Raw genomic sequence first — 18,285 nt, 5'->3', positions numbered from 1 at the left:
ATGATTAATGAATGAATTCTGAATAATGATGAGTCACAAAGTTACAGACATAAAAATATCATACCCCCAAGCACAGGAGGTTGGTGGCACCTTCATTGGGGAGTACGGGCTCGTGATAATGGCTGTTTTAGCATTTTAGCATAGGTGGAATGGTATCAAATACTTTAAATGCATGGTTTCCAGGTATTCTGGGGCGGCAGGTAGCCTAGTGGTTACAGTATTGGACTGGTAACCGAAAGGTTGCAAGATTGAATCCCAGAGCCGACAAGGAAAAATCTGTCGTTCTGCCCCTGAACTTGGCTGAACCCACTTTTCCTAGGCTGTCATTAAAAATAAGAATTTGTTCTTAACTGACTTGCCAACTTAAATAAAGATACAATTAAAAAATTCAATTTCCACTATTCCAGCCATTATTATGAGCTGTCCTCCCCTCAGCAGCGTCCCGTGCCCCCAAGACATGCTAATCTCTCACCATTACTGTAATGGAAGGTTAGCCTTTTTTGGAGGGGGTATGAAATGTTTACCTTTGTAACTTTCTCACTTATCATTGTTCACAATTCATTCAGGATTAACTGTAATCATGGTTGACAACTGCCTTCAACTTGATCTTGACTATTGGATAGAGGCCTCATTGCTTTATCAGGTTTGCAACATGGTCTCAATACAGTACTTTTTTTGCTATATGAATGTCCAATACACATAGTAGGATGGTCCCGTGTGGCTCAGTTGATAGAGCATGGTGTTTGCAATGCCAGGGTTGTGGGTTCAATTCCCACGGGGGACCAGTACGGGGGAAAAAATGTATGAAATGTATGCATTCACTACTGTAAGTCGCTCTAGATAAGAGCGTCTGCTAAATGACTATAATGTAAAAATGTAGGTTAACTGGTAAGCTTAATGTGGCTCATTTCACAGTGGTTTCAGAGTCGCAATTACGACGCTAATATTTGTGTAATCTCTTCACAATTGTGCTCTGTGGGTGTCACTGAGTAGACTGATACTCAATTTGATTGATCCACAATCCATTGGTAAGGCTGTACAGTGACGTATATTCATGTCCCCAATGCAATTCTGAGATCGAATACATCCACAGTGCGATTTCAGCTGATTTTGACTTTTGTTCGTCAAATTAACTAATTATTGTATTTTGTTGAATTTATATAACAACATTCCAACCTTGTTTAGCATGATCTAGTCCAAATATGGAATGATTCTAATATTTGTATCCATTTGCATCGCTTTAAATTAGGGACTGTTATTTTGAAGGCTAACCGCAAATTCCACTATTGTGGCTAATCCTTATTGTGACTAGCTTTAGATAGGTATTTTCACCGATGACAGCCGTAGGATGGAGGCAGGTAATAGCCACTAAAAATAATACTTTATTCACATATTGTGCGCCTTTCACTTAGTCCTTTACATGCATTGACAAATCGTGCTGCCATTGGGCCCAAAATGTATTTTCTAAAGATGTTGGTCGTTATAACCGACCATGGTTGATGTTCAAGTTTAGCCATTGCATTGTTTCTTTGGTGGCCTGTTTCGCTTAATTGTCTACCCGGCGGCTTTCATAACATTTTGAAGCAGGGCATTGTCAGTGGAAAGTACTTCATGCTTTTCTGAAGTGGGATGCGATTTGTTTTCCCAGAGTGAGTAAGGATGTTATAGGTAATTTGGTCACATACAGTATTGTACTGTAGTAGTTCAACCTAGCCAGTAGATCCGACCTGCTTGCTTAGAAATGCACTAGGGTTCAGACAGGCTTCCTGTGTAGATTAAGACGCCGGTGCCAGAAATGTCTCGGGAAACATACCTCAATCCAGGAATGAGAAATGCGTTGTACTTCGAATTGTCCCATTAACCCAACTGTTCCACTGAGAAGATTGAATGACTACTATTAAACTAGCAGTCGTTTAATCTTCTTGGTTTAACTTAGATAATGGGACAATTCTGAATACAACGGTACGTTTCCTGAGACATTTATCGCACCGCATTCGCGGGTCTTAATGTACACAGGAAGCCTGTTTCGAGCCTAGTGCCGCTGTAAAAAGTGGGTTGGATCTGCTGGCTATGTACAACCTACATTATTGTGTGTGTGTGTGAGGTCTGGCAATTACAAATAATTCAGTGAACATAAATTATAATGTCAAATTGCAGCTGTCACCGCATATGAAAAAATAGTGTAAAACTTTAGCTGGTGTATCTCACGTCATGTATGTTTCTTGACAAGTTTTTTTCATGTCTCCCCTTTTCCATGTCTCGTTTAAGTATTAGCCAAGTATGAAAACCAGATAAACGTGTTTTCGGAGTTCCTTGAAGACTTGCCTGACACAGATGAACCTGTGTGGGTTTTAGGAGAGTGTTACAATGCTAAAACAGGTAGACTGGCATCTTCTAGCAGTCATATTGTGATTTATATGTGGGGGGAAAACTGAATGAAGGCATGACAGTCTTTCATGCTGTGTTCACAGAAAAGATAGAGCTACTATCAGACGTCCACTCGCGGTTATGGTTTACCTACAGGAAAAAATTCTCTCCCATAGGTGAGTGAAACAGGCAGATGTTATGTAAATCTGATTGTTGGCTACCCAGCTAACAATTCTAGGGAGAGAGAGAATGTTTTTGTAATGTTCCCCTAATGTTTGAGTGTCCAGTTTTCCTTGAGTTAGAATGTACCCCTATCTATGTTAACAACATCCTTCTGAGAACCTTTTTATAATGTTTTGATTTTAAAAGTTAGGAGAACGTTCCCTTAATATCAAGCAGAACTTATCTAGAACATGGTTACAATGTTCTCAGAAAATGCAACATCACTGTTCTAGATGTATTTTATGGGACTTTGAAAGAACATTCCTGTGTCCAGTTTTCTGAGGGTTAGGAGAATATTCCGTCAACGTCCCACAAAACATACACAGAACATGGTTTCATGTTCTTAGAATGTAAGATATTAATGTTCTAGACACGTTTCATGGGAACGTTGCAAGAACATTTCCGTGTATCTGGTATCAGGACATCGCCTGATGGTCCCAAAGAAACTTTCTCCAAAAATGTTTGTTTCATTACACATCATGCCTTGTGTTGCCAAGCCCATCAAGCCCCTGATTGGTGAACCACTGATCCATTCAAAAATAATTTTGTCTGCACACAGTGCTTTTAACATAGTGTTTTCAACTTGCATATTTTACACACTTTACCAAACATGATTAAGTTGTGTATGTTCATATTTACAATAATAATTATACAAATATTTTATTAATCATAGTGATTCAGGAGTATCATTAAAACAGGTTAATATGCCCCACCAACGTTAGACCACTATACAGAATGTAATTTAATTGCTGAAATAAGTAAGTAAAGTCAATGATGAGAATAGTCAGATGAACTGACACCTGACACAGACATATGGTGGCTTGGCAGGTTGTGAGTTCAAATCCCAGTTGAGGACATGACACAGACATATGGTGGCCTGGCAGGTTGTGAGTTCAAATCCCAGTTGAGGACATGTTGAATAATAATTATTGTATAAATGAACATGCAAAATGTAATCATGTATGTCATATGGACATTGAAAACACTATGTTAAAAGCACTGTGTGAGGATCCATAACCTTGCCAACAGCGTTACCCATAGACTTCCAGTCATTGCGCTGTCTGCTACCATGCTTTTCAATACTAGCAGATATCCATAGACTTCCAGTCATTGCGCTAATGCTAGTTAGCATTGGTTCGGGAAACTACCTCTTACTTAATTTATACTGGGCACAGAGACATAAAAAAACGGTATTCACGAGTTCATCTGACTCTGGAGAAGATGATCAAGGGCCTCTTGCCAAAATCCCAAAGTATCCATTTAAGGGCGGCAGGTAGCCTAGCGGTTAGAGGTGAGCCAGCAACCGGAGGATTGCCAGTTAGAATCCCGGGATTGACAGGAAAAATGTGTCGGGAAGTGAGCTGGCATCCAGAGGGTTGCTGGTATCAAATCCTAGATGCTATTGCCTGCCATTGTGCCCTTGAGCTAGGCACTTAACCCCCCCACATAACAGCTCCCTGGTTGCCAAGCGTGGTCACCCGCAACCACCTACACCTTTCCAAAACCTCTATATGTACATGTCTCTTTTTGAGGAGTTGGGTTAATAGCGGAAGTCAGATTTGGGTTGGACCTTGTGTGCAATTGACCAACAAAGTGCTCTTAATCTTAAGTGTCTATCTTGGTTTAATCCAGGGGGAACAGGCCCCTCTTCAGATGCAGGCTGGGGATGTATGCTACGCTGTGGGCAGATGATCCTTGCACAGGCCCTGGTATGCTCACAGCTGGGACGAGGTGAGGAGGGGACGGGGTCATGCATGGGGTGGGGATGTATGGAACTGCATTAGCAAAGGGGGTGTTTATACAGTGCATTCGGGAAGTATTCAGACTCCTTGACTTTTTCCACATTTTGTTACGTTACAGCTTTATTCTAAAATGGACGAAATTATAATTTTTTCCTTATCAATCTATACACAATACCCCATCATGACAAAGTGAAAATTATGTTTTAGAAATGTTTGCAAATGTATTAAAAATAAAAAACGGATGCCTTATTTACATAAGTATTCAGACCCTTTGCTATGAGACTCACAATTGAGCTCAAGTACATCCTGTTTCCATTGATCATCCTTGAGATGTTTCTACAACTTGATTGGAGTCCACCTGTGGTAAATTCAATTGATTGGACATGATTTGGAAAGGCACACACCCGTCTATATAAAAAGGTCCCACAGTTGACAGTGCATGTCAGAGCAAAAACCATGCCATGAGGTCGAAGGAATTGTCCGTAGACAGGAATGTGTCGAGGCACAGATCTGGGGAAGGGTACCAAAAAATATCTGCAGCATTGAAGGTCCCCAACAGCAGAGAGGCCTCCATCATTCTTAAATGGAAGAAGTTTGGAACCACTAAGACTCTTCCCAGAGCTGCCCCCAGGTCAAACTTAGCAATCGGGGGAGAAGGGCCTTGGTCAGGCAGGTGACCAAGAACCTGATGGTCACTCTGACAGAGCTCCAGAGTTCCTCTGTGGAGATGGGAGAATCTCCCAGAAGGACACCCATCTCTGTAGCATTCCATTAATCAGGGTTCTATGGTAGAGTGGCCAAACGGAAGCCACTCTTCAGTAAAAGGCACATGACAGCCCGCTTGGACTTTGCCAAAAGGCACCTAAAAGACTCTCAGACCATGAGAAACAAGATTCTCTGGTCTGATGAAACCAAGATTGAACTCTTTGGCCTGAATGCCAAGCGTCACATCTGGAGGGAACCTGGCACCATCCCTATGGTAAAGCATGGTGGTGGCAGCATCATGCTGTGGGGATGTTTTTCAGCGGCGGGGACTGGGAGACTAGTCAGAATCGAGGGAAAGATGAACGGAGCAAAGTACAGAGAGATCCTTGATGAAAACCTGCTCAGGACCTGGGGCAAAGGTACACCTTCCAACAGGACATCAACCCTAAGCACACAGATAACACAATGCAGGATTGGCTTTGGGACAAGTCTCTGAATGTCCTTGAGTGGCCCAGCCAGTGCCCGGACTTGAACCCGATCGAACATCTCTGGAGAGACCTTGAAATAGCGGTGCAGTGACGCTCCCCATCCAACCTGACAGAGCTTGAGAGGATCTGCAGAGAGGAATGGGAGAAACTCCCCAAATACAGGTTTGCCAAGCTTGTTGCATCATACCCAAGAAGTATCAAGGCTGTAATCGCTGCCAAAAGGGCTTTAAGAAAGTACTGAGTAAAGGGTCTGAATACTATTTTCTACATTGTAGAATAATAGTGAAGACATCAAAACTATGAAATAACACATATGGAATCATGTAGTAACCAAAAAAGTGTTTAACAAATTCTTCAAAGTAGCCACCCTTTGCCTTGATGACAGCTTTACACACTCTTGGCATTCTCTCAACCAGCTTCATCTAGAAAGCTTTTCCAACAGTCTTGAAGGAGTTCCCATATATGCTGAGCACTTGTTGGCTGCAATTGACAGGTGTGCCTTGTTAAAAGTTATATTGTGGAATTTCTTTCCTCCTTAATGCGTTTGAGCCAATCAGTTGTGTAGGGTGGGTAGAAGAGAGCCCTATTTTGTAAAAGACCAAGTCCGTATTATGGCAAGAACAGTTCAAATAAGCAAAGAGAAATGTCAGTCCATTATGACTTTAAGACATGAAGGTTAGACAATCTGGAAAATGTCAAGAACTTTGAAAGTTTCTTCAAGTGTAGTCACGAAAAACCATCAAGCACTATGATGAAACTGTCTCTCATGAGGACCGCCACAGGAAAGGAAGACCCAGAGTTACCTCTGCTATAGAGGATAAGTTCATTAGAGTTACCAGCCTCAGAAATTGCAGCCCAAATTAATGCTTCACAGAGTTCAAGTAACAGACACATCTCAACATCAACTGTTCAGAGGAGACTGCGTGAATCAGACCTTCATGGTCGAATTGCTGCAAAGAAACCACTACTAAAGGACACCAATAATAAGAAGAGACTTGCTTGGGCCAAGAAACACAAGCAATGGACATTAGACTGGTGGAAATCTGTCCTTTGGTCTGATGAGTCCAAATTTGAGAATTTTGGTTCCAACCACCGTGTCTTTGTGAGACGTAGAGTAGGTGAACAGATCTCCGCATGTGTGGTTCCCACGTGAAACATGGAGGAGGAGGTGTGATGGTGTGGGGGTGCTTTGCTGGTGACACTGTCTGTGATTTATTTAGAATTCAAGGCACACTTAACCAGCATGGCTACCATAGCATTCTGCAGCGATATGCCATCCCATCTGGTTTGCGCTTGGTGGGGACTATCATTTGTTTTTCAACAGGACAATGACCCAACCAACACACCTCCAGGCTGTGTAAGGGCTATTTGACCAAGAAGGAGAGTGATGGAGTGCTGCATCAGATGACCTTGCCTCCACAATCACGCAACCTCAACTCAGTTGAGATAGTTTGGGATGAGTTGGACCGCAGAGTGAAGGAAAGGCAGCCAACAAGTCCTCAGCATTTGTGGGAACTCCTTCAAGACGGCTGGAAAAGCATTCCAGGTGAAGGTGGTTGAGGGAATGCCAAGAGTGTAAAGCTGTCATCAAGGCAAAGGGTGGCTACTTTGAAGAATCTCAAATATCAAATGTATTTTGGTTTGTTAACACTTTTTTGGTTACTACATGATTTCATATGTGTTTTTTCATAGTTTTGATGTCTTCACAACTATTCTACAGTGTAGAAAATAGTAGAAATAAAGAAAAACCCTTGAATGAGTAGGTGTGTCCAAACTTTTGACTGGTACTGTATGTAAAAAAAAATTCTAAGCCTTTTTTTTCTTTGTCATTATGGAGTACCGTGTGTAGATGAGGGGAAAAAACTATTTAATCAATTTTAGAAAATTTATCAAAAATAAAATTTGGAAAAAGTCATGGGGTATGAATACTTTCCGAACGCACTATATGTGAAGGATTCATCTGGTCATGATTTGTCTTCTACGATGTAATCAATTCAACAGTGAGAAAGAGAAAAGGCTTTTATTAGACAGGGTATGGGAATGTCACAGTGGCCTGTCTTCCTGCTGTAGCCTGGCGTTGGAGGGCAGACGGAGGACAGCCGGAGGACTACCATCGTATCCTCCACTGTTTCCTGGATAGGAAAGACAGCTGTTACTCCATACACCAAATGGGTAAGAGAGAGTCCTAGCCTAACCCTGCTTTTACCTTGGTCTGACCACACGTACAGTACCCTGAATCAGCAGATGAAAGAGTGTTTTCTATCACATTCCTATCATTTTCTGGATGACTGTCCTCAAAGTAAAAATGTGTAACTTGAAGGAACATCAAATAGCATGATGAATCAATGACCGGCTAGAAAGAAGCTAATACAAACCAGGGATGTAGGCCTGTGGATCAATTTCCAAAGACACAAAAATAGTTTGAATAGTAGAATACGCAAGGTGCAATTTCAACATTTTTGTTGTGCATCATTAATTTTTGGGTTTGTTATGTCAGTCACTGACAGTCACTCAATTAGTTCATGTCAGCTAACATTTGTTAGATTGGTAAATTAGTCCAGGGGCCTGGTAAATTAGTCCAGGGGCCAGCTATCTAAACTTGTGGTAATCTTGGTTGAATTACCAACCTGGGAGCCCCCATTGATTTTGTTAGTCACTCTCACTCATATCTTATTAAAAACTGCAAACATTTCTCTCCAACTTATGGCAAAATGTGTAGAATTTCAGGAAATAAGATCTTAAACGACACATTTGGTGTAGATTCAGGAAATTAACTCAAACTTTTTCTCTCCGCTGTCAAGAGGGCCGCTAAAATGTTTTGCTCACAAGGTGATGATATGGGTACACAGACCCGCGAGCCACTGCGGCCCACCCATGATGAGTTCAGATTTTGTTATGGCCCCCACCCCCATCAAAGTTGCCCATCCCTGACTTAGACCTTTTGAAGTGAGCTTGGTTTTCATTTTTTGGTTTTTCTACTTGCAGCTCAGATGGGAGTTGGTGAAGGAAAGTCTGTAGGAGAGTGGTATGGCCCAAACACAGTTGCACAAGTGCTCAAGTAAGTATTTTATATGCATGTTTTAAGACTGATCTATTCATATGTAATCTCTCGTGGACAGATTCATGTGTAAACGGGAAGTGACAACTTTCGAGAATTGTACTTCTGGGTAACCGAGATTAATTAATTTCAGAATATTTGATTGTCAGATGTTAGTAGTGTGACCTCTAGCACAAATAAGTTTGTGGCATAAATAAACCTATTATCTCTCGTCAGGAAACTTGCGCTATTTGATGACTGGAATTCTCTTGCTGTGTATGTGTCAATGGACAACACCGTGGTGATCGAGGACATCAGTACGTTTTTTTTCCCCTCACTTGCTAAATATATACAGTGCAATCGGAAAGTATTCTAACCCCTTGACTTTTCCACATTTTGTTAAGTTACAGCCTTATTCTAAAATTGATTACATTTTTTTTTTTTTTTTATCCTCAGCAATCTATATACAGTACCCTATAATGACAAAGCAAAATCTTTGCAAATGTATTACAAATAAAAAACAGATACCATATCACCTAAGTATTCAGACCCTTTGTATGAGACTCAAAATTGAGCTCAGGTACATCCTTTTTCCATTGATCATCCTTGAAATGTTTCTACAACTTGATTGGAGTCCACCTGTGGTAGATTCAATTGATTGGACATGATTTTGAAAGGCACAGACCTGTCTATATGAGGTCCCACAGTTGACTGTGCATGTCAGAGCAAAAACCAAGTCAGCCTTCCCTGTAGCTCAGTTGGTAGAGCATGGTGTTTGCAACGCCAGGGTCGTGGGTTCGATTCCCACGGGGGGCCAGCACAGAAAGAAAATGTATGAAATGTATGCATTCACTACTGTAAGTCGCTCTGGATATGAGCGTCTGCTAAATGACTAAAATGTAGATGTCATGAGGTCGATGGAATTGTCTGTAGAGCTCAGAGACAAGATTGTGTCGAGGCACAGATCTGGGGAAAGGTACCAAAAAAATTCTGTTCCCCAAGAACACAGTGGCCTCCATCATTTTTAAATGGAAGAAGTTTGGAACCACCAACTCTCATCTGAGCTGCAAGTAGAAAAACCAAAAAAGGAAAAGTATAATGAGATCCTTGATGAACTCAGGACCTCAGACTGGGGCGAAGGTTCACCTTCCAACAGAACAACGACCATAAGAACACAAACAAGACAACGCAGGAGTGGCTTCGGAACAAGTCTCTGAATGTCCTTGAGTGGCCCAGCCAGAGCCCGAAATTGAACCTGATCGAACATCTCTGGAGAGACCTGAAAATAGCTGTGCAGCGACGCTCCCCATCCAACCTGACAGAGGTTGAGAGGATCTGCAGAGAAGAATGGGAGAAACTCCCCAAATACAGATGTGCCAAGCTTGAGGCTGTAATCGCTGCCAAAGATGTTTCAACAAAGTATTGAGTAAAGGGTTTGAATACCTAATGTAATTGTCATATTTTTTATTTTTAAGAAACATTTTTTTGCTTTGTCATTATTGTGTGTAGATTGAGGGGGGAAAAACTATTTTATCAATTTTAAAACAAGGCTGGAGCCTAACAAAATGTAGAAAAAGTCAAGGGTTCTGAATACTATCCGAAGGCACTGTATGTATATTTTTGTATTCGTACCTTCTGAGCCTTCTGTATATGAGGACAGTGGTGAAGCTGTGATTCCAAAGACACAAAGGTTTACTTTCCATGTCCTCTCCAGAGAAGCAGTGTCGCCAGGCAAGCAGTGAGAGCAGATTTCGGCCGAGACCCTGTGGCTGGCAGGAACCCTTCACCTCTAGGGAAACACCAGAACAAGCCTGTTCTCACACGGATGGGAACAGAGCCACGACGTGTCCACATTCCCAGTTCCATTCTGACTGGAGACCCCTACTGCTGGTCATACCACTCCGCATGGGAATCAACCACATCAACCCTGTCTACATCCAGGCCCTCAAGGTACTGGGCCATCAATGCTTTCTGTGGTGGGATTGGGAATTTCTCTCTATTCAATTGATACTAAACTACTATGCAATATTCCTGTATTTACTGTTGCCTTTAATAGTTATACTGTACTGACTTCATGTGTTGTCCCATTCAGGAGTGTTTACTGTTGCCTTTAATAGTTATACTGTACTGACTTCATGTGTTGTCCCATTCAGGAGTGTTTTAAAATGCCACAGTCCTGTGGTGTGCTGGGAGGAAAGCCCAATCTGGCCTATTACTTCATCGGATTTGTAGGTGAGTCTAAGAGGAAACTGGAACTGAAGGTTCCCAAATAGGTAGTAACAAAAGGAGCTAAACCTGTGAGTTGTCTAGCCACTGTGTTCAGCAGGCCTTCTTGTGTCCTCCAGGAGAGGAGCTGATCTACCTGGACCCCCACACCACCCAGTCAGCTGTGGAGGCTGAGGCTGAGGCTGGCAGTGGAGTGGATGACCAGAGCTACCACTGTCTGAGGAGCCCACGCCGCATGAAGATCACCAACCTGGACCCCTCTGTGGCCCTGGTGAGAGCTGTACCCACACACCGACCACAACACCCTGTTATACCACTGAGCCTCCTATCTCATTGGCCTTGTTTTCATAGTTGAATTTGAAGTGCGTGGTGGTGTGTTCTAAAAAGTTGCTCTAATGGGTATTTCGTATACTGTGGGGATGATTTTGCCACATAATTATTAATCAAAATGTTGTCTTTTTTCCCCAAGGGATTTTTTTGTAAGAGTGAAGATGACTTTGACAGTTGGTGTAACCTAGTCCAGCAGGTAAGAGTCATCCACTCAAGTCACAATGGGATGTCGATGGATATTGTCCGGTGGTTGAGACCCATGTCGTTGTCCTTTTTAAGGAGATTCAGATGAAGAGGAACCTGAGGATGTTTGAGCTGGTGGAGAATCACCCGCCCCACTGGCCCCCCTTCGTTCCTCCCACCAAACCAGAGGTCCAGACCACAGGGGCAGGTATGAGCTTACCCACCCGACAGATCCAATAACAAGCAATCCTGGCCGCAAATATCAAGCATCCACTCTCTGGTATTTCCCTATAATGTTTTGAAGTGACAGTATAGGTCTATATATGAAGTGCATTTATTTCTTGAACCTCATTGAAACTCCTATGTAGTGTTTAAACTCAACTGAAACATACTAACCAAAATGAAGTGTGTTGTGTCAAACTGATTACTGTTGTTCTCTTTTCGAACAGAGTTCATCGAATCGACCGACAAGCTGTTTGAGTCTGAAGAGGAGTTTGAGATCCTCAACGTGTGACCAGCCTCCCTTTCGCTCCCCTCCGCTCATTCCAGTGGATGATGGTGATTGGGTGGATTCCCTTGGCTCCCATGTTCCATACTGTGCTGTAGAAGTGCCTCAGAACAACACCAAGCACAAACTGCTTACCACTTTGCAAAAAAACACTAACAACCCAGCAAGAGACAATTAAAAACTAGGAAAGATCCTAGACAACTTAAGACAGAATTTGTTATTTTTTAATTATTTATATTTCTTAATTTTTGGGGGGGTAATAATTTTTTTTTTAACTGCATTGTTTAAGGGCTTGTAAGCATTTCACTGTAAGGTCTACACCTGTTGTATTTGGCGCATGTGACAAGTAAAATTTGATTTGAAGGCAGGAACATGTATACAGTAAATACAAACTTGGACTGTCTCGTTTTTTTGTTGTAACCAGGAAACAAAGCCAGGGACCATGGTTGTCTCTACATGAAACAGGCTGTCTTTGTCTGTGTTAAAGACTTGTTTAATGAACAAGAGAGACGAAGACCGTTCAGATGCATGAAACGCATTGTACTGTAAGATGTACAGTGAGCCTACTCTCTGCTGCAGCAGGGAAAGGACCTAGGTGAAGACAGGCACGAGGATATGTCTGAAGAAGCTATTTCCTCAGCACGCACTACCTCCTGACACCAGGAGACAGAAATATGCAGACAGTGTTAAAATACAAAACATACAACCAATAACTTGTTTATTAAGAAAAGTGCCTCTGAAATATATTTGTGTTCAATGGTTGGGGAGGGTAAGGGTTTTCCCAAGGTGTGGGATGTGGAACACTCATGTAAATATGCCTGACAATAAAGCTATTTAAACACTTTGCTTAGACTCAGGGTTGATATTGCCTCTTAGCGCCATCTTCCTCATGTGTCATGTAGAAATGGAATGTGTAGACTAGAACCTGGAGTGATCATTAGCAAAACTACCTCCTGTGATTAACCTAACCCTCCAGCCTCTTCCAGCTAACCCTTGTACATCGATTTTGATTAGGATCTCTGTTTAGAGATATCTTTTTACAGACTAATCTTCCAAAAGTCCTTAGTGATGAATTGTACTACGATAGTTATTGTCCCTGCAACCCCACTGTATAAGTACTGATGATGGTAGCCTGAGGAAGGAACGTTAACTATTATCTCTGTGTGGTGGAAATGGCATTATGATGGTTATAGTATCACCTGTTGTACAACCAGCCCAGTAAATGAAGACAAGCTGGGGATAACGGCATTAGCTTTATTTTAATGGTATAATTACATCCATTAATGGTATAAAAGCATTAAAGGGTGCAATCACCAGGGCCCAGATTCACAAAATCTTTAAGACATTTCTCAACTGCCATTTTTTCCTTAACTATAGATTTAATTAAAGTTGCTATTCCTCAAAAAGGTTCTTGGAAAAAATCTTTACATATTGTTCTGGAATTGCACTTAAACTTTTTTTTCTTGTTAAGAGGCTTACGTTTTTGCGTAATAAATATTTTGTGAATACGGGCCCAGGGCATGGTAATTAAATACAAAATAAGGCACCATTTTTTTATTTTCATAACCCAAAGGTGCTGACTGCCATCCAGGTACAGAGCAAACGATCCAGTAAATGCCCTGTAAAAAATGTGAAAAGAAAATGCAAACATCCTCTCTTGATTCATGAAAAATACAAATAATTCAGGCCTACACAACAAAAAGTATATTCTTCCAGTTGACAACCAACACATTGCCTGAAGACTCACAACTTTCACTTTACTTCAAAAAAAATCTACTGATTTCAAACTTGAACAAACCATACAATTATGAACAAGAAATAGTTTTAACAAATGACAACATTTACTTGAACAGTGCAGATTAAACATTTTCTAAGAAAATGACAGTTTGTGCCATTGGTGCTGTCATTCTGTTACCGACCTTCACACTTAACTGTTTGTTCTTCAAGTACATTTGTATAACTTTCTGTGTAAATTGTTAAAAGTAGTCATTGAGTTGTATGGTTTGTTCAACTTTGAAATCAATTGATTTTGTTTGGAATACATTTAAAAGTGAAAGATCTGAGTCTCAGCGTCATTCCGTTTCCCTGGAATTGCCGAAAACAAACTCCTTTGCAAGGGGCTATAAGAACAGGTTCTCCAAGTGTAATAAACAACCTAGTCTGGGTACCAGTCATTTAAGCTAACATCCCACTTGTTGTACTCTGTGCCATATGCCAGGGAGTACAAGGCGTGGAACTGGTACCCAGACTAGGAACAACCACCAAAAGTAAAGAAACATGACAGACATTTTTTATATGAACAATTCCACTGAGTACAAATAACTTGTTTATTTTATCATTAGCATCCTATAAACAACAAGGCTGAGTATTCACAATCTGGTTGATTCAATAATGAGTCGATTCAAAAGCAGCACTGACACTTTTTAAACTGTCCTCTTACTCACTGTCATCAGTATTGATACACAAGGGGAGACACGAACACAGCCAACGTCTGATGGCAGCAGCCTGTCCTACTGATGTGGGGAGGTCTATGCCAGTGTAGAGCCCGGGTCCAGACCCACTCTCTCTGTGACTGGTACGTGCAGGAAGTGGAGAAGTGACCTCATCAGTATGCAAAGGGACATCACAGGTGGCACACTGATCATCCATCAGGTAGAGAGCAATGTAGTTGAGACGATCTGTTGAAATCTGGATAGACTCAGTTTGAGTGGGCAGGTCACCATCTTCAACCCCATGCTGGTCCAAGGACAAACCAGTGACATTCAACACAGGCACATCTGATAGGTTCAGCAGCACATCACTGCTTGGATGAGAAGAGTGACGAGGCGAGCTACAGAGAGGGTTTCTACTGTTCCATTCAACTGCAGAGCAGTGATGAGCTGCAGGATGACACATGGAGACATAGTCATCATGTTCACAGCTCCTCTGTGAAGGAGGCTGGTTAGAGCTTGGTAGAGAGGAGTAGGAGCTGTAGGACTTAAGAGCCTCCGGTGAGCCATGTTTATGACCATCCATGTGGCTCCCGAGAGACATGTTCATGTATTCATCACACACTGAATGATCAACATCACTGAGGCTGTCCTTTGCTGGTGAACAGCTACGTGGAAGCATCATCATGTAGCCCTGGGGCCCCAGCTGGTCTGAGGGGAACATGGTAGCACTAGGTGTTTGAAGAGGAGTGGGGGTCACATTGTAATCTGAAGGGATGTCATCTGTATAATGAGGACCTGGTCCACGAGTCATTGGCATATAACTTTCCTGCACTGGGAGTTTACTGTGATTATAGATATGGTGGAAGGGGGGCTTGGATGAGAGGTCTTTTTCGCATTTTGGAGTGCATGAGGTGGTTTGGTGGTATTGTCTGGAAAGTTCAGGGGTAGACGTTTCCACATCACAGCTATCTCCTTGATTAGTTCTGGCCACAGCCGTTACCTGCAAATCTATGGCCACGTAGTCAGTCAAGCTGTTCTCGTCAATGAGTGTGGTGTTAAACAGTGAGTCAGGGGTGTTACTCCTGGACAACTGAAAGACACATGGGTTGGAGCACAAATCCTCAGCGTAGACAGAGCCTCTGTCGCTGGGAGAACCAAAGACTGAAGGATCAGAGGGCCAGGGGTGTGTATCCGAGTCATTGCCACTGCTGCTGGATACACTGATGGTGGTGGAGATGCATGCAAAGTGACTGAGGCTCTCTTCAAAGCTTTTACTGATGCAGACATTACGGAGAGCCAAGGTGCCAGTCCCTGGGCTGATCGGTTGGTTCATTGTCCCCTCTCCATGGCTAGAAGTTTGATTGGGGCTGTGGCCTCCATCTCCTTTATTTTTCTGTGGGGACGGTTTGCTCACAACAGTTTCCACCCTTATAGAGCGCTGTAACCCAGTCAGGCTGGGTGGGAGGTTGCCATGGTGTTGACGTCGTGTGGTAACTACAGCACAGGGGTTTGATGGGAATGACTGACTCTTGCTCCGAGGCCTGAAATCAGGGATGGGCCTCAGGGCTCTCATGGCCTCCAGGATTGTCTCATGCATGTTCTGAGCCACCACAGGGTCACCTGATTCTACCTGCATCCAGATCTCCCCAGGCCCAGTGGAGGACGAGCGGCCCACCTCCATAAAGAAGAAGCTCTCGGAGTGACCACAGCGACGGACATTGATCAGAGGCAGGTTCACAGACGTCATCTCAGAGCACATCTTCACCAGGTGAATGGTCTTGGCAGAGAGACACAGCCGGCACACTCCTATCAGGTTCTTGGTTTGTCCTAAACCTTTGGGCTTTACAATCACCTGCCACACCTCCTTGAAGATGGCTCCAGGAGAGATGGTCCAGTATCCATCATCCAACTCCTCAGCGTCCTGGTACTCCTTTTTCTCCTGGATCACCAGATCACTCAGAGCCAGGTACCAATCCTCTTGCTCCTCCTCATTCTCCGCTATCATGACAAAGTGCTCATCCTTAGTGTACAGGGCTATCAGGTGCTTGTGTTTAGAATCTACCCTTTTACTAACAGAGAAACATTGATACAGATAAATCACCTTCTTAGGAGAACCCACAGCACTGGGAGATTTACAAACAGATTTCATTCCATTTCTAAATTTCTTCTCCCTATCATAGTACTCCAAGCGGCTGGGGCCTGTGTCACTTGGCCCTCTCAAGACAAAAAATCTCTTGTGGCTGTGTTTCATCTTTCTCAGGTATCCAGACTTCCATACATCTCTAGCCTCAACACCAGAGCAAACTGTGGTAGTGCCAGCTAAGGCCATGGCAGATGCAGAGGCAGTCGGGTCATGGGAAACACCACCAGAGTCAGGTACCTTATAGACACAGGATGATGACAACTCTCTCACTGTATTATCTAGAGGATTCTTCTTAGGTAACAGATTATGGCCATGGCTATAGTACTGTTTATGATGCCTCTTTAACTTGAGAATTTGGAGGGGCGGTTGTGATGCTGCCTCTAGCTGAAGGTGAGTACTGCTGCTGAGGGAAGATGATGGTGGTGGTGGTGGTGGTGATGTTGTAACTTTCAGAGCTCGTGAATCGCAGCTATGGGAAACATCTCCTAAATCCATACCGCTGCTCTCTGGTGTTTTCGGCATCGTCAAATGCGCCATTCCTGGGAAAACGAAAAACTATTGGTGCTCAATAACTTAGTTTGTGCACGCTTCATACACGTTTCATGTTTAGATTTTTTAATACGTGTCCTTACCTGTTCGGGTAAGCAGCAGGTACTTCGCGGATAAAAACAACACTTGCTGTGCAATTGCAGTAAAAACGAATAAATCTCTAATTTCTCCTGAAGGAATGCTGCACTTCGGTAAAACGAAAACAACTCTGTCTGCGTTTCGATTGGGTCCGTGCTATTCGGTATCCTTGGGAATTCCGTACCCCCAAATTGAAGTTTACATTTAAAATTGTATTTAGGTAGGGGTTAAGGTAAGGATTATTGAGTTACGGTTAGTGTTAGGATTATGGATATGGACGTCCCGAGGATCCCATATTGATTGGTCAGGCTGTACGGTTTACCAGAAGTCACAGATCGAGTGATTCCGAACATTTATAAAAGTTAATTGATCAATTTATTTGGCCTGTGGCCTCGACGATAGTTGGGGTATCTTTGAACACTCTATAAAAATATATGCAACGTAAAATATTTTTTTTAACAAAAGTTGCCAGCGTGACATCTCTAGAGGCTCTAGGATGTGTATTTTGCGTTTCATATTATAATTGACTCGTGGACGTGATTGGCTATATACCTATTGTTATACATCATCTCTCTCTCCACATTTAGGGGGGGGGGGGTCAGGGGGGACCAGTGCCCCTGTGACAACAATTTTGGACCCCCTTGTGGCCCCCCTAAATGTGGAGTATGAAATAATTTTTACATAACAAATTTTTGCTATCGTTCTTTTTTTACATCCATTATTAGACAGTGGCAATGATGATGATTATGGACATGGTCTTTTGCCTGCTAATGCCTGCAATGCAGTGAAGAAAACGATATGACAACAATAACATCTAATGTAACTGGCCCCTCTAACAGTACAACTGGCCCCAGCTTGGCCCCCCCCAGTTGAAATGGTATAGAACCACCACTACATGTACCACAAACCCCTGAGGTGCCTTATTGCTATTATAAACTGGTTACCAACGTTATTAGAGAAGTAAAAATAAATGTTATGTCATACCCATGGTATACGGTCTGATATACCACGGCTGTCAGCCAATCAGCATTCAGGGTTTTAACCACCCAGTTTATATTTTGCAACAAATCTGCTTTATAATGTCAAGGGACAGTGCTAGATACAGCGTAGAGTTGACACTATATTCTGTCTCACTCACTGATGAAAGGATTTAATGCAAATGTTAATCCATTATGCCCTTCTTAATGTGGATAGCCTATGTGTAGGATTATCTATATGCCTCATGGCCTCATTCCGTTCTCCATATGGTGTACCTATACTTTCAGCCTTGGAGGG

The 18,285-nt window shown here is 42.5% G+C and overlaps 2 protein-coding genes and 1 non-coding gene across 5 annotated transcripts; 2 read left to right on the top strand and 1 right to left on the bottom strand.

Annotated features, from left to right (window-relative positions):
• Positions 1 to 1,272: 1,272 nt before the first annotated feature.
• atg4a (autophagy related 4A, cysteine peptidase) lies at positions 1,273 to 12,654 on the top strand. Of its 3 annotated transcripts, none has more exons than XM_014129458.2 (13): positions 1,273 to 1,358; positions 2,269 to 2,379; positions 2,472 to 2,543; positions 4,222 to 4,320; positions 7,595 to 7,696; positions 8,510 to 8,582; positions 8,799 to 8,878; positions 10,276 to 10,511; positions 10,715 to 10,793; positions 10,907 to 11,058; positions 11,257 to 11,313; positions 11,397 to 11,508; positions 11,750 to 12,654. In XM_014129458.2, the coding sequence occupies exons 1-13, from the start codon at positions 1,349 to 1,351 to the stop codon at positions 11,812 to 11,814; spliced, it is 1,248 nt and encodes a 415-aa protein (XP_013984933.1). In that variant the 5' UTR covers positions 1,273 to 1,348; the 3' UTR covers positions 11,815 to 12,654. The 3 variants fall into 3 exon arrangements, with proteins under 3 accessions (XP_013984933.1, XP_045546078.1, XP_013984934.1); XM_045690122.1 differs by having other exon boundaries at positions 11,397 to 11,580; XM_014129459.2 differs by lacking the exon at positions 2,269 to 2,379 and having other exon boundaries at positions 1,332 to 1,358.
• Positions 9,302 to 9,377, top strand: trnaa-ugc (transfer RNA alanine (anticodon UGC)). The gene has a single exon. It is a non-coding gene; the product is annotated as a tRNA-Ala (tRNA).
• Positions 12,655 to 12,986: 332 nt separating the features above from the next.
• On the bottom strand, positions 12,987 to 17,185 carry LOC106563716 (insulin receptor substrate 2-B). Its single transcript, XM_014129526.2, has 2 exons — positions 17,016 to 17,185; positions 12,987 to 16,922 (listed from the first exon to the last, which is right to left on the bottom strand). Exon 2 carries the CDS (start codon positions 16,918 to 16,920, stop codon positions 14,245 to 14,247), a length of 2,676 nt encoding a protein of 891 aa, XP_013985001.1. The 5' UTR covers positions 16,921 to 16,922; positions 17,016 to 17,185; the 3' UTR covers positions 12,987 to 14,244.
• Between the last annotated feature and the right edge of the window lie 1,100 nt (positions 17,186 to 18,285).

Source organism: Salmo salar, chromosome ssa11 (genome assembly GCF_905237065.1).
Source record: "Salmo salar chromosome ssa11, Ssal_v3.1, whole genome shotgun sequence".
Classification (NCBI taxonomy): Eukaryota; Metazoa; Chordata; class Actinopteri; order Salmoniformes; family Salmonidae; genus Salmo; species Salmo salar.
Note: the sequence above shows the minus strand (reverse complement) of the source record. Positions and strands in the feature narration are given on the sequence as shown.